The sequence below is a fragment of the Perognathus longimembris genome, chromosome 4 (genome assembly GCF_023159225.1).
Source record: "Perognathus longimembris pacificus isolate PPM17 chromosome 4, ASM2315922v1, whole genome shotgun sequence".
NCBI classification, from domain to species: domain Eukaryota; kingdom Metazoa; phylum Chordata; class Mammalia; order Rodentia; family Heteromyidae; genus Perognathus; species Perognathus longimembris.
The window spans coordinates 49,632,136-49,658,224 of NC_063164.1; the positions used below are offsets into that span (position 1 = coordinate 49,632,136).

The 26,089-nt window shown below is 40.1% G+C and overlaps 1 protein-coding gene and 1 long non-coding RNA gene across 6 annotated transcripts in view; one reads left to right on the top strand and one right to left on the bottom strand.

Annotated features, from left to right (window-relative positions):
• Positions 1-16,529, top strand: part of Wipf1 (WAS/WASL interacting protein family member 1) — a 106,458-nt gene extending 89,929 nt beyond the window's left edge. For 4 of the 5 annotated variants that reach the window (XM_048345217.1, XM_048345218.1, XM_048345219.1 and 1 more), the window contains exons 4-8: positions 2,575-2,775; positions 5,906-6,673; positions 10,748-10,960; positions 11,540-11,653; positions 15,623-16,529. In XM_048345217.1, the coding sequence (XP_048201174.1) occupies positions 2,575-2,775; positions 5,906-6,673; positions 10,748-10,960; positions 11,540-11,653; positions 15,623-15,678 (1,352 nt within the window). In that variant the 3' untranslated portion in view covers positions 15,679-16,529. The remainder of the gene's footprint in view (positions 1-2,574; positions 2,776-5,905; positions 6,674-10,747; positions 10,961-11,539; positions 11,654-15,622) is intronic. The other variant, XM_048345221.1, reaches the window with a different exon arrangement.
• Positions 917-26,089, bottom strand: LOC125350541. The gene is made up of 6 exons (XR_007210763.1): positions 26,079-26,089; positions 17,399-17,406; positions 17,117-17,123; positions 13,494-13,498; positions 3,224-3,231; positions 917-991 (listed from the first exon to the last, which is right to left on the bottom strand). It is a non-coding gene; the product is annotated as an uncharacterized LOC125350541 (long non-coding RNA).

The window sequence follows — 26,089 nt, forward strand, 5'->3', positions numbered from 1 at the left end:
CAACAAAGAATTTTCAAGGACATTGTCAGTCAGTAGTTCCTAAACTAAGAAACCCTACCACAGATCATTTAGAATTAGAAACAAAAGAATGTCAATTTTTAATCTAATTTTAAATAATGTTAAAGGAATAATTCACCAAGACAAAGTTTATCTCATTTTTAATGCTAGATCAAAAATCTATCCATCCTACCAAATAAGAAAAATCATATAGTCACCTCAGTAGGTTTGGCCTAGCATTTGACAAAATTCCATACTATCAGAAAGTCCTAAAATCATAACATGGAAGAGTCCTTCCCTCACTGCAAATACTTAGAAAGAAAAAAAAAACCCACTTTCAATACCATACTTAATATGTACTGTGAAACTTTAGAGGAATCCTCATTAAAATCATAATACAGTCACCATTAGCAACATTAGTAACTTAATTGTTATAGAAGTTCAGCCATCAGAGTAATTACTTGTATATAGCAGAAACAGGTTAATATATACAACTTCTAGAAAAGAAGACGTCAAATTTTTATTGTTCAAGGTTATTATTTTTTGCATAAAGTTACTTTAAGTATGCATTTAATTTTGAAAAATGTAAATGCTAAAATATCTCATCTTCTTCATCTCTTAATTCCATAAAAGTCACAATGGAACTGTAAAATATTATGTTATAGGAATTTTAGGTTTTATATTGGAAAAAATTATTAGTAATATATTGAAATGTTTTCTGTTCTTTATCATTTTGTTTCACCATTTTGATCTACTTCATTTAAAATAAAAAGATGCATCATTTCTCCAAAGTTAATAAAGACTTAAGAGAATAAAAATAAGAATATCTGAAAGTGTGTATTGATTCTGAAAAGTAATGTGTATGATATGTACCTGCCATGAAAATGGCTAAGAAGAGGCAACTGCTCTTCTTTTAACATTGCAGGACTGGGACAAAGTGACTTCTGGCTCTCAAAGTCTCACTGGGTGACTAGCCCTGAGTTGCAATATTTGCCTAAATGCTCAAGATTATTTTTATTATCAACTAGAAAATGCAAAACTGTTTTGTATATTTGAACGTATAATGTACAGCAAAGTAGCAAAGTGGCTAATTAGAAATTAAATGATATTTCTTGCCAACAATAACCAACTACACTTATATAAATTATAACTGGAAAAATGTCTCTTTTATAATTTCAACAAACAAAAATATACTCAGGCTAATCATAATCCAAAAAGAATGTGTAACCTTTACATAAAATGTACAAAATTTTTCCAAAAAATCCAAGGGACATGGATTAATGGGGAAATATACCACACTTCCAAATGTGATGTCTAAATATAAAAGCATCCATCTTCCCAGCTTCATTTATAGATCTTTATCAAATATTCTACTTTGAGGGGGAATAAAAATGTAAACAATGTTTCATTTCATAAATACAAACATACATACATATATAAATTAACCCAGAAAGCTAGCCAGAGTGCTCAGTAACACACCTCTTCCTCTCCCTTTTTTTGTTTCTCTTGCTCTGTGTCTCTCTCCATGTCTCTTCCTGTTTCTCTGTCTCTCTCTCTCTCTCTGGTGTTTGGGGTTTTTTTTTGTTATTGTTTATTTCCTATCTCAAAGTTTTCCACAGTTTCTACAATTTAATGCAAATCAAAACAAAATCTGACACATTCTAGAATTGCAAAGAATTATTTAATTGTTAAAGCCTACTGTTGGACTTGATATTAAAAAAATTAAAATCAACCCAATAAGCCATCAAAGAAGTGAGTGGTTAAATAAATTATAATATATTCATTGTCTAAAATACAATGCAATCTTTAAACTCATTTTTAAAGCATGTTTAATAGGGAATGCTAGTAGTAATGTGTTCGTTTCTAAATAAAAGCAGGATAAAAACTGTTGGTGAACTTTCTAATTTTAATAAACAAAACACAAAAACTGATGGCCAAGTGGTGGTGATGATGGCTCATGCCTGTAATCCTAGCTACTGAGGAGGATGAGATCTGTCAACTGTGGTTTGAAACCGACTGGGCAGAAAAGTCCATGGGACTCTTACCTCCAATTAAATAGCAAAAAGTTGGAAATGGTGGTGTGGCTCAAGTGGTAGAGTGAAAAGGCCAAGTGAGAGTTCAAGGCCCTGAGTTTAAGCCCCAGAACCAGCACTATAATTTAGTAAGTAAGTAAATAAATAAATAAGAATCAACTGAAAAAATACAGCTCAAAAATGGGCATTTCCAAGGAGTAACATTATCAAAGATTTTATTTTTATTTCTTTACTATTTTTTTACTTTTTGGTGATTCCCCACCCCTTTGAGACCCTTTTCCTTTGAAAATTCTTTTATTGGATAAATCTTAGGCTAGAAAGCAAATAGACATTAGCCTAGATGACAGCTGAGTGGGTAGGGGATCTGGGGACCTTCCGTCCATCTTACTGTTCCTTCCACCCCTGTACATGGGGGATTGCTTCTGTCTTGACTGGGGTAAGGAAACCCCACGCTCCTGTCATATCTTCGTTTTATGGAGTCCTTGGGCCAAGCCTGATGGAGTGCTCAGATGTTTTCTTATGCACATATTTTCTTTCTCTACAGAACCAAAAGGAGCTGGTGGCAGTGGTGGCTTCAGTGGTGGTGGCGGTGGCTTCGGTGGCGGTGGTGGTGGTGGCAGCGGTGGCTTCAGTGGTGGTGGCGGCGGCGGTGGCAGCAGTTTTGGAGGAGGAGGACCTCCTGGATTGGGAGGACTGTTCCAGGCCGGAATGCCGAAGCTGAGATCCACGGCCAGCCGGGATAATGGTACTGCATGTCCTTCTAGAATAACTTAGACTTAGGTTTGGCCGCTTGGAGGCCTGGCAGACCCCCTAAGGCTCTGTGTCCTTTATAATATTTTACAATGTTTGAAAGGTAACCACTGTTTTAGGGGATACTGTGCTCTACCCCCATTTGTCAAACAATCAGGCAGCTCCACAGAGCTGTGAAATACTTGCCTCGAGGGTGTCCTCAGGGGTCCCTTTAATACTTGTGTAATGGTGAGCAAAGGGGAAAGAAGAAAGGAGCCAATGGAACTTAGCTCTGTCACCCTCTCCTCATTCTAAGAGCAGCTTTCTCTGGAAGGCACCACCTCTCCTGTCTAGCCTAGCAAATACTTGTGAGATGGAGCACATCATAGAAAATATAGCTACACATCTTACTAAATCTAAATACCATGTCTGCCATACAGATAGTGCCTGTGGTCCTATCTTACCTAAAATACTTGAAACCAGAAGTACTTTGGAGACTAGCAGTATGTTAATTCTCTTGACTTCTTCAGAAGAATCTCCAGAAATTTTACCTAGAACTATTTGGGGGTAATGTTTATCACATTAGAAGTTTGTTTTTATTTCTAATTCTGTGATCTTATAAAATTTCCCCTAGGAAAAAAGTCAGATTTTCACATTCATTTGAAGATAAAGGCACTGACTGCTCAGGGCTAGTTGACTGTTCACATGGATGGTCACAGTCTAGAGACTCAAGTATGTAGAGTCCAGAGACATGTGGTTAATATCCAAAATACTCACAAGAGACATCCCATTTGCCAAACTTGTGTCTAAGTTTCTTTGCTTACAGTCTGGGAGTCTGGCTCAAATGGTAGCACATTTGTTTAGGAAGCTTAAAGCACTGAGTTCAATACCTAGTACTATTTAAAAAATAATAGTAATAATATTTAAAAAATAGGTTTTCTTGAAACCTACTCACCCAAGGCATTTGAGATAGCTGACACATGCATTAATGCTTTGGTTATAGGTAAAGTTAAAGCAAATGACAAGGCAAAAAGTAAAATAAGGCTGGGGATATGGCCTAGGGCAAGAGTGCCTGCCTTATATACATGAGGCCCTGGGTTCAATTCCCCAGCACCACATATACAGAAAATGGCCAGAGGGGGCGCTGTGGCTCAAGTGGCAGAGTGCTAGCCTTGAGCAAAATAAGAAGCCAGGGACAGTGCTCAGGCCCTGAGTCCAAGCCCCAGGACTGGCCAAAAAAACAAAACAAAAAAAAAAAAAGTAAAATAAAGGTGGAATTCAAGTTTAGTGCACAGAAGGCCTTTGTTATGGTAGATGGTAAATACAGCTTGAATATTAACTTGGAGGATACAGCACAGTCAGTGGCATAGAGGTTTTTTTGATGTTTGGGGTTTTTGTTTTGTTTTGTTTTGTTTTTTGCCAGTCCTGAGGCTTGAACTCAGGGTCTGAGCAATGTCCCTGACTTCTTTTTACTCAAGGTTAGCACTCTACCACCTGAGCCACAGCAGTACTTCCGGATTTTTCTATACATGTGGTGCTGAGGAATTGAACCCAGGGCTTGCGAAGCAAGCACTCTACCACTTGGCCATATTCCCAGCCCCTGGCATAGAGTTTTATACTGTCTGGTCAAGGAAAATACAGATTCTTTCTAGTGCTAAAGCCAAAATAAAACATTCTCCCTCAAGCCTATGCTGCCCCAGTGACTAAATCTTCCAAGTGCTTCTTATGTCTAGAATAAAACAAGGAACTCAGGCCTACAAGTGTGGTTGTGACCCAGCCCCTCCTGACCATTCAGCCTGTTTCCTATGGAGTTCTCATGTCAGGGCCTTTGCACCAGCTAGCCTGCTGCCTATAGTCTCTTCCTCATCTTCCCACTTCTTGTCAGGTCTCGGCTACATGTCACATCCGTAGATGAGCTGTCCCTAGCACCTTTCTGTCCTGGCCTCTCTGGACACTCTTGATTCTTATAGCTTAGCAAAAAATATTTATTTACTGGTTTTCTGTCTATTTCCCCTACAAAATAATTTAAACTGCAGGAGAGCAGGAGCTCACTGCTTTGCTTATTGCTTTGTCTGTAACATCTAGAGTAACGGCTGGCAATTAGTACGTATTTGATAAAATAGTACATGTTTGATACATCCATTAGCTCATGACCAAAGAAGAAATGTTTTAAGGCTTACCACTTTTCAAGAATTATCTTGGATTTCAAGAGATTATAGAGGCGGTAGTTGTAACTTTCCATGTCTGTTCCCCCTTTGAGTTCCTCCCTAAACTTGAGCTTTTTTGGTTCAGCCAAATGGATTCATTTGTTGAGCCAAAGTGGTTATAGAGGTCTTCTGTGCTAGCAATATTGAAATGACATCTGACTCAGTAGGAACCAAAAAAGAGTTATGTATTTGGTTGCCTTCTCTTTTGCAAATGCCTTCTATTAGTGTCAACTCTATCAATTTATTTTCCCATTCTTAGTGCTTTCTTAACTCTTCCATTAAAATTCCTCCATCCCATATTTTGGGCACTTCTTTCAAAGGGACTAAGTAAAACCTTCCTTGAACATGGAGATTTATATTAGGATAACTAAGGGCTGAGGATCTGTGGCAGAGTGTTTGCCAAGCTATGTTTGCACAAAACCCTGGGTTTGTTGCCTAGCACCATTAGATGGATGGATGGATAGATGGACTGATTGATCGATCGATCGATCAGACAGACTTATATATACAGAATTTTTTGCTTACAATGGCTGAACTTTTTTAGAAGCCTGAGAGGTACAAGGAGGACAGTGGGGATAAATGAAAATTAGCAGAAGTCTCATTACCTATACCATCTTGTGCTCCCCCTTTTGTGATGAATACAGGCCCTTCTGGAATGCTGATGAATTTCATCCTGGCTCCTCCCCACACTTACTGTTAAGTAACTCTCAAGAGTCCATTGGAAAGCCTGTGGGTGTAAGTTTAGAGTTAGAAGGGAAACAAGGATCTGAGGTCTACCTCTCCACCTCCAGAGAACCCACTTGTATTTTATATGAATACTACAATTTAAATCTGTAATGTATGTCCCTCTAGGACTTCCAGTAGCTAGGAATATACCCCAGCTCGCTGAATTTGTAGGCTTCTTCATTTTCTAACTGGGTATCTCTTCCTGTTCTTTAGATTCTGGAGGAAGCCGACCACCAATTTTGCCCCCAGGAGGGAGAGCCACATCTGCCAAGCCCTTTTCACCCCCGAGTGGCCCAGGGAGGTTTCCTGCGCCTTCTCCGGGCCACAGGAGTGGTCCCCCAGAGCCACCCAGGAACCGAATGCCTCCCTCAAGGCCCGACGTGAGCTCAAAGCCTGACAACCTTCCCCCTCCGGTGCCGAATACACCAAGACCCGTCCAGTCAACTCCACACAACCGAGGCGCCCTACCCGTGCCAGGAGTCCCCAGACAGCCCAGCCTGGGGCCCACTCCTCCACCTTTCCCTGGAAACCGAGGTGCTGCTTTTGGAGGAGGCTCCATCCGCCAGACCCCTCTGGGCTCCTCCTCCCCCTTCTCCAACAGGCCTCCCCTGCCTCCCACGCCGAGCAGGGCCTTGGATGACAAACCCCCTCCACCACCTCCTCCGGTGGGCAACAGACCCACCTTGCACAGGGAAGCAGTTCCCCCTCCTCCCCCGCAAAACAACAAGCCTCCAGTGCCTTCTACCCCGCGACCTTCCCCCTCCGCGCAGGCCCCACCTCCTCCTCCACCTCTGAGCAGGCCTGGCCCGCCTCCCCTGCCTCCAGCTTCCAGCAGCAGTGATGAAATCCCAAGGCTCCCACAGAGGAATTTGTCCCTCACTTCGGCACCTCCCTTACCGTCAGTGGGACGCTCGGGACCTCTTCCTCCCCTGCCCAATGAGAGGCCCCCTCCTCCAGTGAGGGATCCACCAGGCAGATCAGGTATGGGAACACCTGGGTGAGTAAGTCTCCCAAAAATCCAGCCTGTCCAAATGTCATCAGTGAATGTCACCTGTCTAAATACCATAGGTGAATGAGTTAAGAACACGAGCAAACCCTCAGACTACTTCATGCTTTTAAGCAACGCTGACTTGTATGATGTCAAACTTCTGAGGAAGGCGGACCAGTAATTCAGTTTGTGTTTTAAAGGGGAGGAGGCTAACCCAACAAGTAAACGATTACTAGGGAGTAGATAGGAAAGACTGGAACTTTATCTTCCCTCTGTGTGTGCTGGTGTCTTGCTGCCCTGCCTCCCAAAAGCCAAGCTTAACTATGTTAGTTGGGTATAATCTCATCACTTTGAGGAGGACCCCATGATTCCCAGGAGGAGGTCATGTCAGAGCTAATGAACTTCTGCACTTCTCTCTTCATTTCCCAGGCTTTGAGGCCATTTCACTCACATGCTAAAAAGTCCAATTTGTCCTTTGCTAACACCTCTGGGATATAAATCCCTTGGAGAGTCAAACAAAGGTATCAACTTCTTTTCATAAAAAATAGTTATACTCATAAACTCAAAATTTGCATGTTGGACCGGGGATGTAACTTAGCGGAAGAGCCTTTGCCTAGCATGCATAAGGCCCTGGATTCAATCTCCGGTACTGCAAAATGAAACAAAACAAGCATGCTACTACATGGTTTGAAGGACCTACTAAAGCCATTCCCAAGTTCCTAGTTTTTCACTGAATTATAGGCATTTTAGTAGAATACATGCTCTTGACTTACAATGCTTTTGGTATACTCAGTCCTCTCTCTCTCTTGCTTGTGTGCTTTCTCGCTCTCACTCTCTTTCTCAGTGCTGGGGATCAAATCACAGTAGGCAGATACTCTACCACTGAGCTACATCCCCAGCTCCTACTTTTCAAGTTTTCATCACATCATACTTACTACATCATGTCTGAAATGGGGTATTTTTCTTTTTAAAAGAAGCCAACTGACCTTCGACACTCTGACCTCAGGAACCTAATGAACAACATTCTTTAACCCAGTGGTCTTCAAACTTGATCATGATCATTGTGGGAAACAAAAAACACAGAAGTCTGGGTCCCTTCCCAGGGATTCCCATCATCAGTCTGGAAGCCTAGTAGGCATCAGGATACTTCCAAGTACTGGGGTGACTGTAATGCACAAAAGAGTTTGAAACCTACTTCTTCCAACCATCATGCCATGGGAAGTTGAATGCAAATATTAAGAAGTCATTGCTCCATTAAGTCTCATCCCAGACTTAGTGGCATCCCACTAAGTTTTCTTCAGTGGACAACTTAGGTCATTGGGTAGATGAGTGAAGTATGACATTTTTCTCCTCCAATAGCTATGGATTTTCCTGCAAAGTTATTGAGGACCTTTTTTTGTACAGCCTCTACCAAGTAGATGAGTAAGCAAGTTAAATATAGGCAGTAACAAATAACATGTATTGTCTCTTTAGATTGCACAAAGTCATACCTGTTTAATATAGAAATAGAAAAAATATGCAGAAAATAAAAATCACCTATAATCTACCACCACTGTGCATACATAACAATGATTAACATTCTGGTATCTTCCCAAGCCTCTTAAAATGTGTATTTATCAATGATGGCAATATTAGCATCACAAATATGTGGTAGTTTGTCTTTTAAAAAGATTTCATTGAGGGGCTAGGGATATGGCCTAGTGGCAAGAAAGCTTGCCTCGTATACATGAGGCCCTGGGTTCGATTCCCCAGCACCACATATACAGAAAACAGCCAGAAGTGGTGCTGTGGCTCAAGTGGCAGAGTGCTAGCCTTGAGCAAAAGGAAGCCAGGGACAGTGCTCAGGCCCTGAGTTCAAGGCCCAGGACTGGCCAAGAAAAAAAAAAAGATTTCATTGACATTTTCTGATAGGATTGTTCTTGTACAAACTATTATACCTGCACAATATTAGATCCTACAGCTGTTCCTTGATTTATTTTTCTGTCACGTCCTTTGACTATACATGTCACCTTTAGATTTTCATTTAATTTGGTTTTGGTTTTTGAGAGTATCTCATTGTATGGACCAGGTTGGCTTTGAACTGGTGATCCTGCTCACCCCACTGATTGCTCAGGTTATAGTCATATACCACCATCTCTGTGTTTGTACTATTACAGATAACAGTGTATGCATCCTAGTAGCTAAATTTTTATTCACATTTCTATTTCCTTTGGAGGAGTTCCTACAGGTAAAATGTGGGAGTGATGCTGCATAGCATACTCTGAATGTTGTAGGTACTGGCAAATATCCTTCCAGAAATTTACTAGCAATTTACATTACTACAAGGACCATATGCGAGGTCATTAAGAGGCATCTATTTCTTGAAATTTGGTTTGCCTTCATTGTTAGGAGAATGGGCTTTAGAATTTGAAGATTTGAAGTTAAATCCTATCTTTTCCATTCATTCCCCTCCTGGCTTGTGCTTTAAGAACTTCTAAAACTTCTGAGACCACACACACTGGCTTGGAACTTCTTAGAGTTGAAAGAATTTGAAAGAGACAGTGTGTATAGAGGTTCTCTTATTTCCTGGAATGTAGTTTTATTATTCAATAAATGACCATTTTTAGTATTATCCTGCCAATGAAAAATGGAAGTCTGCTTTCTGTTGTGCTGGCCTATTTTTGGAGCAGGTTTCATGGGTCGAACAGTTGGGAACCTGCACATTTACTTTAAAAACAAAATGAGATGAACTTAATCAAGTTCAATGGCAGTATGTCATGTAATATTGGTGTTGTAGTTTGTATGTGGAGCCTTCAGGTTGGTGGTATTACCAGAGACATCAAACCCACAGCATGTGAGATTCCCCCTAACCTACCAAAGTCAACTCTCAGTGAGATGCCAAAGATTCCTTGAGAAACCAGCAGGCTGGGCAGCACCTCCCACCCCCACTCTCATCAAATGTTTGAACCAAAAATTTTTGGGTATCTAAAATGGGCACATTGTTCAACTGAAAGTCTTTAGCTAGATGCTGAACCTAAGAATAATGAGATAATTATATTTTAGTTATGTATGATGCGGAATTTACATAACATAATAGCATCTTACAAGAGGAGCACACTGCTGAAGATCAGGAAAGCCACTTGCATTTACATGGGAAAATGCCCAAGGTTTTGGTTTCTATTTTCTTAATTTACTCACTACAGAGATAGCCTCTGCATTTGGAGAATGAGGAAAAACAGAGATTTCTTTTGTAGTATATAAAAGAGAATTTACTTTGAATTTTTCTGAGAAATGAATACTCCTGGCAGTGGTATTAGGAAACAACTACCCAGTACTCTGTAGACCAGAAATCTAGCTCCATAGAGCAGCAGCTTTCCCAGGGCAGGATCCAGAACATTGGTGATCAATACCAGGAGTATTAATCAGCATTTGTCACCCCGTGTGCTCATCTAACCTCTCTGAAGAGGAGAACCAAGAAGGAACTCCTGTTCTTCTCAGGATCCCTAGCATTTAGCTTCCCAATGCCGCTTCTGCCTTGAACCAGATTCAGGATTATAAATGGTTTTTATAGATACAACTTTTTGTTTGTTTGTTTGCCAGTCCTGGGCCTTGGACTCAGGGCCTGAGCACTGTCCCTGATTTCTTTTTGCTCAAGGCCAGCACTCTGCCACTTGAGCCACAGCGCCACTTCTGGCCATTTTCTATATATGTGGTGCTGGGGAATCGAACCCAGGGCTTCATGTATATAAGGCAGGCGCTCTTGCCACTAGGCCATATTCCCAGCCCCTTATAAATGGTTTTTATTATATCATCAGTACAAACAGATTATCACCTATTCCCAGTTTGCCCTTTCAACTCATCTCGGTGCTCACTCACAGTCGCTTTACACAGCCACATGGTCACATGTACATTTTGTATTTATATAAGCCACTCACTTGTCAGGTCCTGGAACATCCCCCATTTTCCCATGGTCACTAGTTAAAAGACATATATCCAGCAGGCACTCATAGTTGCATACTGATGATAACTACAATAGCAGTAAGGCATGTAAGATACCACTGCACTCAATGTCGTCTCTTTTGTTTCAGGTCCCCTCCCACCACCCCCTCCAATAGGCAGAAATGGCAGTATAGCTCGGGCCTTGCCTGCCACCCCTCAGTTGCCATCCAGGAGTGGAGGGGATAGTCCCAGGAGCGGGCCCAGGCCACCTCTTCCTCCTGACAGGCCTGGTGCTGGAGCGCCTCCCCCACCTCCACCATCGACATCGGTTAGAAATGGCTTCCAAGATTTATCATGTGAAGGTATGTGGTGTTTGCCTGAGTTAACATTCATGTTCTGTCATTGTTAGCATGTTGCACTACACTGAGAAAACTATGACAGGGCTACTAGGATTTCCTACTAAAAATGGTAACCCCTGCATCCCATTTCCCAAAAGGCATCTCATCTTTCTCTGATTTGTTTGTTACTTGTTTATTCTGGTTAACTTTCTAGAGATTCTAGAATTCTGAAAATAACTTCCTTTTAGATTTCTTTCTTATAATCTACATTTCTAAACAGGCCTTCAGATATGAAAGCACTTCTCTATGCCATGTTCTAAGTGGTTCCAGTTATGATTGTGCCTACTGGTGGGAGCCAGTTCCTGAGAGAATTGTTGAATGCTAATCTCACTGGTTTAAATCTCCATGCTTTTGTTTGCAAGCCTGTCCACTTTATCCATGCACTAACCAGTGACATTTGTAGCACTGCCAGCTCTCTGTAAACTCAGCATAAAACTAGAATGAATTTCTGCAGCCCCCTTCCTATTGCTTTCTAGGCCTTTCATTACGTAAGTTGTCTTAGCAGATTGTCTGTGCTGAAGATACTGTTTGTTTCTCCTCCAGATGAGTGGGAAAGCAGATTCTACTTCCATCCAATTTCTGATCTGCCACCTCCAGAGCCATATGTACCAAGCACCAAAAGTTATCCCAGCAAGCTGGCAAGAAACGAAAGCCGGAGTGAGTAACTCTGCTAGAGCATTGGGAGATTCGTCCCTGAATAGCTTGAGTTACACTTGGAGATCCTGTCCAAAGTAGAAAAGAAATTGTAGTAACTTCCCCTTCCATATTTAATAAGATACCTACAGAGTGTGTGTGTGTGTGTGTGTGTGTGTGTGTGTGTGATATCATTATTTGAAGGTGTCATTACAAGCTCAAAGACCTTTATTTTGCAAATATTAGATTCTATTATCTTGCTTCCTTGGACCATCTTTTTCCCCTCTGATCTACCTGAGATGGCAAAAGTGGAGTCATCTTTTATTAAATGTGTTATAAACATAGCTTTGTGCATTATATGAAAATGTGACATACATCCATAATCTCTCCATAGAACAAATATTTTCATTTTTTCGATTCTTTTCTCATTCTTGTCTATATAATTCTGATTTTTTGCATAGATATATAATGACAGTGGAGTTTTTTAGTGGTAGGTTTTTTTTTTATTTATCACATACTTTGTCTCACAGGAGCCCATCAAGTGAGCATACAATAATTTATCATTATTGCACATTTAGATTGCTTCTGGCTATTTCCTAATGTATGTAATGTTTCCATAAAGAAGTAAATAGGAAGTAGCACTGTGGCTTGTAGTGGTAGAGCATTAGCCTTGAGCAAAAGAGCTCAGGTACAATACCTCCATGACCAACCAAAAAAAAAAAAGAAAAAAAGAAAGAAGCAAATCACTTTTCCCCTATTAAAAAAGAAATGTGAGCGTAGAGGAAAAATAGCCACACTGGAATTCCACAGTAAATGCACAGGAATAAGAAAGAATTATCACAAGATATACAGATATTATTAATGAAGCTCAGACTTGCAGCAGCCTTAGCCTTCGAACCAAACTGAGCGATTCAAATAATGGTCCTAGTCTTCTTAGCCATCTCGTAATTCCTACCAGAGGACTTTACACCTATTCAGAGCCTATTTTTTCTTAACATGTAGTTTAGATTTGGGTTTTGGTTTTTGCCAAGCCTAAGGCTTGAACTCGGGGCCTTGCACTCTCACTCAGCATTCCTGCTCATGGCTGGTACTCTACCACTTGAGCCACGCCTCCTCCATTCCTAACACCCAGTTCTTAAATTATTAGGGATTGATTCTTTCTTAACCTCAGAGTAGATTAATATCATCTGGAACAAGATGACTGGCCTTGGGGAGAATTGCTAGATGGCAATCACAGGTCAGAGTTGCAGGAAGGGACACAGAATTGTGCTTTATGTTCTAACCTGGGCACATTTCCATTAGGCTAGTTTATTGAGTCAGATTTCACTTTGTGCAAAAGAGTTGAAGAGTTCAGAGCTAGAAAATATTCTAGGAAATTTTCCTTGACTAAATGCCAAAAATAAACAACATTGTGCTAGACAGAAACCTTCTAAGAGTTCCTAGAAAAGTGCATTTAGGTGGAATATGCATTCCTAGACAATGCCTAATTAAAATGAGCAACTATAATAAAATTGCCATATAAGCATAGGTGGCTGAAATTTTATGAAAAGAAGTCTTCACATGGATTGGGGGGGAAGGGGAACAAATGTGGTTATGTTTCATTGAAGGTCTTTCTAATGAGAATACAGTCCCCCCCCCCACCTTGGGCACTGAAATGATTTTACATTGAGGAGCTATTTTAGAAATTCTAAATACTGACTTTCTGACTTGTTACAAATATTCTTAACTTATATATGTGCATTTTTAAATCAGTAATTGAACCAGCTCCCTTTAAATTTGATAGCGAGACACATTCCCTCCCATCCTTCTTTCTTTAAGACTCAAGTAAGCAACTTGAGTGCTAGAACAATGATCTGCACACAACAGAATCTTCTTGGATAACAAAGTCTGAAATAGTAGGCATCTTAAAATGTTTTTAAGTTGGTGAATTTCCACTGCTGTTGAAAATCTGTTTAAGTATTTCTAATACTAGGCATGCTTGATATAGTAACTGATCATCTAACAAAAAGAATAAGGTACTATCATGTACCAGATTTTATTCTCCTTCCTTCTATCACTGCCTCTGCCTCCAAGTCCAGAGCCAGATAGGGCACCTAGGAAGTGCCAAGCAGTGGTGACTGAAAGTGCTACCTTGTGACATGGAACAAGGCCATCCAACCCTCTTTTTGCTGGCCATCTGTGGTGTACTAGATGCTGATCAAGAGTCTAAGACAGGCTGGGGATATGGCCTAGTGGCAAGAGTGCCTGCCTCGGATACACGAGGCCCTAGGTTCGATTCCCCAGCACCACATATACAGAAAACGGCCAGAAGCGGCGCTGTGGCTCAAGTGGCAGAGTGCTAGCCTTGAGCGGGAAGAAGCCAGGGACAGTGCTCAGGCCCTGAGTCCAAGGCCCAGGACTGGCAAAAAAAAAAAAAAAAAAAAAGAGTCTAAGACAGATGGCTAGATGACATCCAAATGAGTCTGCTCAGATGCCTTTTCAAGAAAAGATTTGGTTGGGATGGTAAAAGAAAGGGACAAGAATGGCAGTATTTTCTCTAATTTCTCTCCTTAGAAACTTGATTCTGGCTGGGTACTGGTGGCTCATGTCTATAATCCTAGCTACTCAGGAGGCTGAGATGTGAGGACTGAGGTTCAAAGCCAACTCAGCCAGAAAAGTCTGTGAGATTCTTGGCTCCAATTAACCAGAAAAAAGCCAGAAGTACAGATGTTGCAGAGTGCCAACCTTGAGTGGAAAATCCAAGCAAGAGTGAGGCCCTGAGTTGAAGCCCTAGTGCTGCACAAAAAATGAGAGAAAGCTGGGCCCTAGTAGTTCATGCTTGTCATCCTAGCTACTCAGGAGGCTGAGATCTGAGGATCATAGTTTAAAGCCAGCCTGGGAAGGAAAACCTGTGAGATTCTTATCTCCAATGAAGCACCAAAAAAAGCTGTAAGTGTAGTGGTGGCTCAGGCGGTAGAGCGCTAGCTTTGAGCAAAAAAGCTCAGGGACAGTGCCCAGGCCCTGAGTTCAAGCCTCAGGACCAACACCAAAAAGAGAGAGACAAAGAAAGAGAGAAACAAAGACTTGATTCCCTAAGTCTCCATGTTTTCTGTTCAGATGTCTGCTGAGGACCCATTGTGCGTCCCCCTCGGTTCCTGCTCAGTGGTCAGGCAGGCACACCTGCTTAGGGCTTAACTGCACACCCTATACCTATTTAGCTCCTAAGACAGTGTGTGTCTGATAAATTAATTTTTCTAATATGAAGGAATTTAAACTCACTTCTAGTACACAGATAGCCCATGACTATAGATAGCTTTTACAAAAACACATGAAGAACGTAAAAAGGAAATTTCCAGAATTGAAAAACATTCTTAAAAATCACATATCTGAGATATGTAATAGCATTCCTACCACTTGCCAGTTGAAATAAATTGAATGATCGAATAATATATATTTTCTGAAGAAAATATACAGATAGCCACTAGGCACATGGAAAGATGTTCAACATCACTGGTCATGATGAAAATGTAAATGACACTAGGGAAAAGGACTTCAGTGAACTGGTCAACCTTATGTAACAAAAGGAGATTGATTGGATAAACTATATTATAGTCCAATATAACCAAATGCAGCATGCCATTAACAATTAAGTACTGACTTTGGGAGATGTCAAACTGATCCTATTGTGGAATAAAAAAGGGAATTGTATATAACTGAAGAATATACACATAATCTCTGGGTGATGCAAGCATGTATTTTCTAAATCTACAGTCAACATACCTGTGATAAGAAGAAAGCATGTGTTTTTACTTGACTCTGAATACTCAGTGGTCACCCTCCAGTTGTTTACTCCTGTCATCCCCATGCTTCCTTTCTCATCTACATGCGCCAATTATCTTAGAGCCTTGGTCACAGGGAATGAGGTAGTGGGCACCTTCCCAACAATCCCCATATTTCTCCACAGTAAAAACATAGCTTTCTAACCAAAATTACGTTTTGTCTGATTTTTTCAAGGTGGATCCAACCGAAGAGAAAGGGGTGCTCCACCCCTCCCTCCGATCCTGAGGTGATCTTTGCCTGCTCCTCTCTTCCCAAGCTCCAGAGCCGCTTCTGTTGTTGCTGTCTGAGAATTGCACACCCTCCCCCCACTTCCCTATCTTCTTCAGAAGAAGTGGGGATGGTGTGAGAATATGAAGAGGAGGAGGGTCTTGTACAAAAAACACACCTAGCTTTTTCTGATGCATACATTCTCAGAGCTACTGCTTGCTTCAGCGACAGCCTACCATTGTTAGCTGCTGGGATCAACTGGCTTTTGTGGCAAGTAGGCAAAGATGAATTATATCCCAGCTTTTAACCAAACAACTCAAACATCCACTGCTTATTTACTACAGGCTGTAATTATTAAAGTCCCTGAGAGCTGTTTTCATCCAGGCCTTTTTCAAATGCTTAGCCTCCTGTCTGTTTCCATGAACCACAGAACGCCTTAGCAAGTTGCTGAGCAAGGGCTCATATGTAGCTCTGTGGTTACAGGAAATGCAGTCTTGGACAGTCTGAGGTAGGCTCAGAGCTTTCCAACAGAAATATAATGTGAGCCCCATGGACAACTTTAAAATGACTGGTAGCCAGATTTCTTTAAAATCTAAAGAGAAACAGATGAATTGTAATATATTTTATTTAACCTTATATACCCCAAATATCATTTCAACCTGTAGTCTATATAAACATTATTAATGAGATACTTTACATTCTTTTTTGAGACCAAATTTTCAAAATCCAGTGTGCATTCTGTACTTAAAGAGTGCTTCTCTGTTTTGAGTGTAATCCATTTCAAGTGCTGGTAGCCTTGTGTACCTGATGGCTACCCTATCAGACAGCATAGATGAAAGATGGAAGCTAGCATAAAAAATCTTTTGTTTAAAAGGCAAAAAAAAAAAAATGCAACATGAGCTTTGGCAATTGAAAAGGTACCTAAAAAGAAAGGTGGGCCCTCACACCTATTTGGAAGGCAGCTTGACCTTAGATTCTGGTCTCTTATTTTTTCCTCTTCCCTTAATATCCAAGTATTGCTTCATAGTATCAGGGTCAGAAATCAATCTAATCTGGTTTACCGTCATTTGAAATCAAGCCATTGGAAAGAACCTGAAAGCCTGTGGGAGGCTTCAGGACTCTTAACCAGCTGTCCTGTGCACTCAATTGTCAGCTGAATGCCTGCTTTGCGGATTTGAAGTGTTCCTTCCTTCCTTCCTTCCTTCCTTCCTTCCTTCCTTCCTTCCTTCCTTCCTTCCTTCCTTCCTTCCTCCTTCCCTCCCCCCTTCCCTCCCTCCCTCTCTCTATCTTTCTTTCTTCCTTCCTTTCTTTCTTTCTCCCAGAGCTAGTTCTTCAGAGCCAGCTGGGAGAGGCTCCAAAGGCCAGGTAGGAGAGGAAGAGAGATAGGGAATGGTATCAAATCAGAATCATGGAGGAAGGGAACAGCTTTGAGTTGATGGGCAAAATCCTAAAAACCCTAACTCAGGCACTAAGTGAATTAAGGAGCTTGTTAGTAGAAATTGGAGGAAATTTATTTTGAGTCTCTCCAGGAAAATCATTTGTCTTAATCTATGCAAACAAAGCTCCAATAACAGACCACATGGAAGAGCCAGACTTGCCTTTTTTAATATGATTTTGTTTACAAAATTTTACTATGACTTTTGAATCTAGCTATAGAGTTGGAAAAAGTATTTCCACATTGATGTTTTATAATGACTATGTTTAAAGCTATCATTACTCATTTTTTTTAAAGCACAGAACCACATGTGTGTCTATGTATCTATCTAAACTTTGTATCTTTTTTCAGTGGCATATTCATGTAGTATTGGGAGAGGCTAGCAAAATCAATCCAAAGAATAATTTGAAAGATGCATTCCTGTTTATAGAATAATTGTTTCATTTACATAGAAACCGAATTTAGGGTTCTAATACATGGAATGTCTAATAAATTATGAAATACTGATTTGAATATATTGTATTTTTATATAAGTTTCCTTGCCAAAGTCCTGACTTAGTATACTAGAGAACTGTTTCCTCACTTCTCCTCTGCCATTTATTTACCTTTCACATATTCACTTGAGGCTCTTACTCCTAGAGAACCAAGAAATATAAAGGTGTAACAAAGCTTGGCAAAATATTTTTAAGATTTTTTTCTAACATGTTTGGCAATTTAACAGCATCATTTTGTTTTTGATTATTTCATCTGATGGCAGCAGTGATAAACACTCGTGTGACCATGGAATGACCCACTTCACAAAAGACAGAAAATGGTCTTCCAAGCAGATATGACAGATGGAAGGCTGGCTCAAATATATGAATGGGTCTGCACGATGTGAGGGACATGAGGACCGGACAGCTCTTTGTACAGCTCAACTTGGCTGTCACCTCTCTAAGGATTGAAATAGGGTCACAGCTCAAGTTGCCATTCATCCATAGTAAAGATGTTTTAGAATATATTTTTCAAAGGAATGGTTCATTGGTACACCTACATCCTTTCTTTGAAAGTTAGCAACCTAATTGCATTCAAAACTTTAAGTAAGTTTTGTGCTAAAATCTCCCACTATGGCAAATCACCCCAGAATGAGTATTTTTTTCCCTGAAATTAGAGTGTTAATGTGTCTTTTTTTTCTTAAAAATCCCAGATAAGTGTATTCAAGATGCAATAAATACAATATTTTAACATTCACATATTGTTTTATATTGAAATGTATTACAGTATTAAAATTCAGTGTTCAGTATTTATTTCACTATGCATATTACTTAGTAAAAATCAAGAAAAATGTTTAATCCAATGGTGCCTTACTTTGTGATTTGAAAAAAGTCCATTTTTTATGTCTAAGTAACAGATTATTTGCATATTTGTAAAACCAGGCCTTTATACTTTGACTTGTAATACCACTTTTGTTATTTTAGCAGCAGAAACAGGACGGTTATTAAAATGTCCAAAAATTTTTGGTATGAAATTCATTTTTCCTTGTTTATAGTCAGGGACTGTGGAGAAAGGAAGGTATTTTTTTCACACCACTACACTGTGTCAACAGACACATTTTGGTATCTATGTCATCAAGATAGTTTAAATGGTAGGGTAGGATCTACCCTAGACATCTGCGTCTTTGTAAGTGAGCCAGACAATAAATAAAAGCAGAATGATACAGTGTCGACTGGTGGTTTGTCAAATGTTGTCTATGCAAATGTAAACAAAAAAATAAATTTCTGTTTTCTGTAGAGACTGTGGTAAAGACAAACTCAACCAAAAACAGTCCTGACAAATAAGAAAGCATCCTTACCATACTCCTGAGAACCTGCTTCTTTGTCTGTGAAATGCATAGCAGAAACAATGAAAGATGAAGCTATAAAATCTGGCATGGACACTGATAAGTCTAGGAGAGCTGCTAGGAAGTTGGGAAGCCTGATAATTATTAAATTAGCAACAGATAATTGAATGTATGTACCACATGCATGTACTTCAATATGGCATCATAGTTAAGTGTGCAGTTAGCCTGGCTCCATCTCTCTTGTGCAAGTCACTTCTCTCAACCTGTTTTGATTTTGCAAAGTGAGAAATTCACAACATCAATGTGTTTTTTATACAAGATGATGCCCTCAGCGTGACTTAATGTAAGAACTTTTAATGTAAGGGACAAATTCTATGCAGTGACCCCAAGTTAACTTAAACTAAGTCAGCTAGAAGAAGGCTTCCTAGGGTACTTGTAAATGAAAATACGCCCATATCAAAAAAGCAAAGCAAAATCTTTATAAGTTGTTGTCATTGCTACACCTCACAGACCTGGAAAATGAGACCTCATTTTGCTTCTGTCATCATTAGGTTCATCTGAAGTCACAGGAATTAAGAACCAGAAAGTACCTTATACATACGACAGCCACAGAATTCACAGTCCACAGAAAGATGCTTCTGGAGCTGAAAGGGTGTCAATAATGGTGCAATACAACAGGTATTAGGACTGCCCCAGCATCCTGGACCACCCAGTCAGCCCATAAGAGGTCAACCAGATTAATCCTATCATCTCTCAGATGCCCGAGATGACACACTGCCAAATGGCAGGCAGGATGGCTTCTTATTACCCCACACTCCCACCTTCCTGTTGCCCCACCCCCTTCCATGTCACCATTTCACATGTCTTCCCCATGTTGGAAAGAAGAGATCAGAATCAGTGAGACCCCAACCCCCATACACACACTTGAATTTCAAACCTGGCAGTGTCATGTGAGCTAGAATAGCTCTCCAAGTGCCTTGCCTCAAATAAAATAAAAAGGCCTAAGTAAGTACACAGACATCAGGTAAAGACATATACTTGGTTTTCAGTGATAGTTAAATCTATTTCTTTTGCTAGTCCTTTTGCCCTCAAGCCTAGGCCATATTTCAGAAAGGAAGAATCATTAGAATAAAATTTTCTTTCAAGGGCTGGGGGCATGGCACAATTAGTAGCCTAGCAAGTTTGATGCCCTGAGTTCAAACCAATATTGAAAAAAAATGCATTTCAAAACTAGCCTCATGTCCAATCTGGAATCACTTATTTGGTTCCTCCATCCATTCAATGAGTTTTCAGTGATCCCTTACTGTGGGCGAGCTTCCTGGTAGACAAAATGACAACCTACCACATGTGTGGCAATGAGTAATCTGTTAGGAGGGAGTAGCAATTAGGTCAGCACCCATCCTGTCCCCCTGCACAACTCTACTTACCCACCCAGTGTAGGGCTGCCTACAAAGGAAGTGAGTGAATGTTTGTTGTTCCCACTCCTGCCCTCCCCAAGGATTTTATTTGGGTTCCTTTTCCCTGTCACTTCCATGGATGAATTACATTGTTTCATTGGCCTGGCTACATTGCATTAGAGTCAGAGACCCCACAATGTGACCCATGCAGAAAGGGGTTTGTCCTCTGAGGTTCCTAGGAAACAAGTCTGCATGTTAGTAGACATTGAACTTAGCTCCAATTTTGACCGTTAGGATGCCTGCCAGAACAGCTGGAATATACATCATGGCTTTAACCTAATATGCTGTAGTCTTGAGGGCTCCTACCCAATTCCTGTTTTCTTAAGTAATCTAAAGGCCACTCGTCAAAATGCTATTTCACATAGTCCCTACAGAAAATAGCAGCAGATAATTTTGGAAGGTCCAGAGGCTTTGTGGAGCTGTTGTACATACATGCATTCAAATCACCAACAAAACTGGTAGAGAAATGACAATTTATTAAGTACTGGGGACTAAAATTATGTAGTATGCAATGGGATGTTGTACTAGTTCTAGAATCAAGGATAAGAGTCTAAATTACTGACCCAACAAAAAAACTTAAGCCAGTAGGCACAGTTCCATTCTACCACTAGTTCCTAGTATTTGATTGTCCAGAAAAGGAAATTCCCCTAATGCTTGCTCTGTAGAGATTTTCTCTTGGAGTAAAGGCATGGGTAAGTCCTGAGTGGTACCATCAAGAAAAAAAAGGAAAAATATCTACTGCAGTAGTGGAAACATAATGATTTTATACCATCAAAATACTATCTTCTGGGTATGGTACACACCTGTATCCCAGATATTCCATGAGTAGAAGCAGGAGGATCTTAGGTTCAAGGCCAGCATAGGCAAAGAGAGAAGCAAGCATCTGTTTCATAAGCAAACTAACAATGAAAGGACTGGGGGTATAACCCAAAGACCTTGTACTGGCCTAGCATGCACAATAAGGCCCTGGTTCAATCTTCAGCACCAAAGGGGAGGGATGAAACTATGTAATTTATTTATTTATCTAAATAACACATATATTATACTTACTCTTTATATAACTACCACTACTTGATCATCTATTATGTAGTACAATTTGAGCTACAATCTTTTAAAATACTCATATGCTATTTACCAATATTTGTGTCTACCCAGAGAAATTAAAACTTGAGTGGATTCAAAGTTTGCTTCAAACCACTTTCCTTGAGTAGATCTAGGAGTCAAACTCAAAATACTGATGTTTCACAAAAGCAAATACATTTTAATAAGCCATGACAAAGGAAGACCTATTGTGAGAAAAAAAGATAGCAGGCTTCAGGGATACCTGCAGCTTCAGGAAAAACTCCCTATATTGGGTTTGCTCTACTCACTGTGTCTGACATGTCCTTACACTAGACCTACACCCACCACTGTTTTTCTTCCTCTCTCCTTCTCCGCTCTCCTCTCTCCTTCTCTTCTCTTCTTCCTCCTTTTTTTCCTCTACTTTCTCATCCTCTGTCAGAATCTCTCCATCATCTTCCCTAAACCTCCTAGGTACCTGGATTCCTGGTACGCACCAACACACTAGTTACACATTGCTTCTTATATGTGGTCTCACATCTTTATAGGTGGTTTATAATCCCTACTTTGTAGCTTTAAAAGTAGATATTATAGACTTGTGCTTTTCCACTCATCTATCAGCTACCTGTGATCTCAGAGGAGCTGCTAAAATGTAGATGTCATTTCATTAAACTGCAGATTTCTCAAAGTTCCTATGGCAGAGTCAACCTGCCAAATGAATGGCTAATTTGCTCTTCTGTGTATCTCCCTTCATGGTGTTATCCATTATTTGTGAGACATTTCTACCATTCATATCATAAATTTATAGTATTGAATTTATTTTTACTCTCCTTGGAGTTGGAAAAGTCATGTGGTTCTTTTCAATACCAAATAATAGGGTTTTCTTGCTCTTAAAATGCCAAAGTAATCTTTGTTAGACAACCAACCTAACATTTGTTCTCAGGGGATATAAGGCCAGAGCAAAATACAGTCATGATCACATTTGACAACATTGAAACAAGTGTCTCCACAGTTTCAGTGCCCCTTTTCCATCCATCGGCCTCAATTGTACTCTATGACAGGAAGAGGGAGGAACCAGGCCCCCATGTTACACACACATGGCTAACAGCACCAAGACAGGAGATGACTCCATCAAGTTGTATGTTGAGTAAGAGGGAGCAAAGATCAAACTCCCCCTTGACAGTTTCAGTCAGTCTTTGTCATGGTTTTACCCTTATTATCCTCATCTATTTGACAAATATTATCGAGCATCATTTCAATTATGAGAAGACCTGGGATTAGCTCCTCCGGAAACAAGAGTCAGTTGTGCATAACATCTGTGTTTTGGGGAGTTGATGGTCTTGGGGAGTCATGCACCTGGAGGATCCAGAGGAAGTCTAGCTCCTGTGAACTGTGGAACTCCCCCACACATACCCCATCATCCTCCCAGATGCCGTTCTCATTGCTTTGGATAGACTGGCAGTGTTTCTCACAGTGCAAGGAGTGACCCTGCTTTCCAATCATCTGAGTGCTTGTTGAGTGGGATTCCTAGACTAACATCAGACTGACTCCCAAAGAAAACTCCTTAGATTTTTCCTAAGAAAAAGTAGACAAAAAAGTACATATTCAGGTTTCTGAATCATTGTTCTAAAGGTTTAGCCCTTGGCTGGGTATTCAAAACAAGAAATCCAAATGCAGAGAATATATGAATAATAGGAAGATTAAATCACTACGCATTTAAATCTTCACTATTTGCCATTCTTAGGACATTTAACAGTGTTCAACATGTGCTGTTAGGAGACTATTTGCCTTCAAAAATTAGCTGAGTGACTGTGGTTCATACCTATAATCCTAGTTACTCAGGAGGCTGAGATCTCAGAATTATGGTTTATGCCTAAATCCAGAAGATTCTTATCACGAATTAACTACCAAAAAACTGGAAGTGGAGCTGTAGCTCAAGTGGTTATAGCACCAGCTTGAGCAAAAATTCTGAGGGACAGCACTCAGATCCCTGAGTTCAAACCCCAGCACGCACGCGCGTGTACACACACACACACACATGCACACACACCCCTCAGAGTAGGGCACTAGAGGCTCATGACTGCAATCCTAGCTACTCAGAAGGCTGGAATCAGAGAAGTTCCATTCTAAGTCTGAGACTCCATCTCCAATTTAACAGCAAAAAGCCCAACTGGAGACACTTGGCAGAGAGCCTGTTGTTGGGAAAAAGAGACAAATTAATGCACATATTCCACTTTTAGAAAGTATTAAAGTATCTACTTTTAGAGAGTATCTACGTATCAAATTCATAGAGAAGTAGAACGGTAGCTGCTAGGGCTTTGTGGGAAAGTGGAGTTGAGAAAAAGGGAAGTTATTTGCTCAGGAGTAGAGACTTTCAATTTTGCCAGATGAGACAATATAGAGATATTGACACTTAAAATTTTATTATGTGCTTTTGTACAGAAGTAAAAATTATATGAGTGATATATTCATCTATCACTAAACTCTGATACGTGATGATACAGTGCTACGTTCTCCTCTCTGCCAAAGAAAACTTGTATAGCAACAGTGCTGCTCAGACCCAGCCAGGAGCGTCAGCACTCTGTGATGAGGATGTGTTCTGTGTTTTGCTTCTACTGGATGTACTTGCAAATTGTGGCTTCTCTCTATGCTGATTTCTAATACGTTCTGGTAAACAAGTTTGACCTATGGTGCTGCCAAAAGGTGGTAGTACAGGAAATACAGTGAGCATATTGTTAGATGGTAAATTTTAAGCAGTTCAAGATGACCTGAGCCAGGTATGGTGGCATGTGCCTCTAACTCCAGCATTTGGGAGGCAGAGTTAAGAGATTCAAAGAGAAATGCACTGAAAAGGAATCTATCCTCAAAGATACAGCCAAAATAGACATTTATTTAGGCTCCCCAGTCAGTGACAAATCCCCTGCACAGAGAATTCCTATGTCCTCTTGCTGTAGCCAGAGGAAATAACTTAAAAACACAGGAGTACCGGTCCTCAACCTCAGATGCCCACCAGCACTTGTTACGGCAGAATCCTGTGGTTCTATGTTCTTGACTAGAATTTGTGATTCAATAGGTCTGGGACAGGGCCTGAGAGTTTGCATTTCCAACAAGCTTTTAGGTGATGCTGCTGGTTTTCAGACCACCACATTTAAGTATCCCTACCAACAATTGAAATGGTCACTGCCAATACTGGTTAATTTGCTTTCTTAGCATTAGACTAATATATATATATATATATATATATATATATATATATGTATGTATGTATATAATCAAACTTAACTACACTATCCATAATTTGCCTTATAGTTGAAGAAACTTAGCTGATGATTAAAGAAGAAAACTAGTTGCATGGTGTTGATGTATCAAAACATAATTATACCATATAGTTACCTAAAGCTCTCTTGTTGGTCATTCATTGTATTTACTGATCTGTTGTTTTTGCCTTGCCCACATATCATGAGGGTTGGAGTAGAATCTAAATGTTAATAAATGTTAATTATGGACTTTTAAAAAAATCAAGTCACAACAGCAGAAATCATGAAAAAAATAATTCATGAAAGCTGTCAAGATTTCACCCTTAATCATTACAAGGTTAAATAATGATCAGAATTCTTTTAGTTGAAGTACTTATGTTGCATCTTGATGTTTGACTATCATATAAATATAACTGTGCTATTAGGCTCTATTTTTCATTGCAGGTGATGAAATTGATGCATCTTTGTGTGATGTAGCCTGACATGGTAAAATTGTTACTCTCCAGGTAGGATATTCATAAAAATGCAATTATCGTAATCAGAACAGTCTTTAGCTCATGAGCAGGGCCTGGCAGACTCATGATTGGCAGTTTTCAATCACCTCCCATATAACAGGGAAACTTCTTAAAGCAGCCTTGGGATCATTAACGTCCTACCAAACTAATAAAGGGTACCTTGAGATGGTAATGAGATCTCCTTCTGGCCTCTCTGCTTGGCCTCGGCAGGACCAGACTGATTTCTTGTATTATATTTGGTTTCCCCACCAACAGGTGAAACAGCAGTGCTGTTTGGTGGAAGAGTGTTTTGAAAGGAAAGAGATCACCATAAGACAACCTTGTTGTAAGTCAGAAAACATTACTGACTTTAATGTATTTATCATTTTCCTTCTTGAGTGTATGGTATGCTGGAGGAACAGCACTGGAGAGGCTGTAGAGTATAACGCGCCATCTGGGGAAATCTTAGCAAGTACCATTCATCGAATGCACCTTGTGGTTGATTAGAGTGTCCAGTGTACTTTGTATTCCAATGCTGCTTTAGACATGATACTTAACAAATTTAGAAATACCCAAAGCATCCACATGTTAGTGAATTAGAGAAATAACTGTTCACACAATGAAGTCAGTAGTCAATTTAAAGAAGAACATCTATGCAAATTCCCACTTTATCTTTTCAAATTATTCAGTAGAGGTCTATCCCTTGTCCCTGAATAAAAACCCTCCATCATCCTGTAAGTCCCATCAGTTTTACATAATGGTAAGTAATAACAAATCCCACCACCACTTTGTGTCTCCAATAGTCTCAATGAAGAAGGTAAAACATGGGGGATGGAAATGTGGCCTAGTGGTAAAGTGCTCGCCTCGTATACATGAAGCCCTGGGTTCGATTCCTCAGCAACACACATATAGA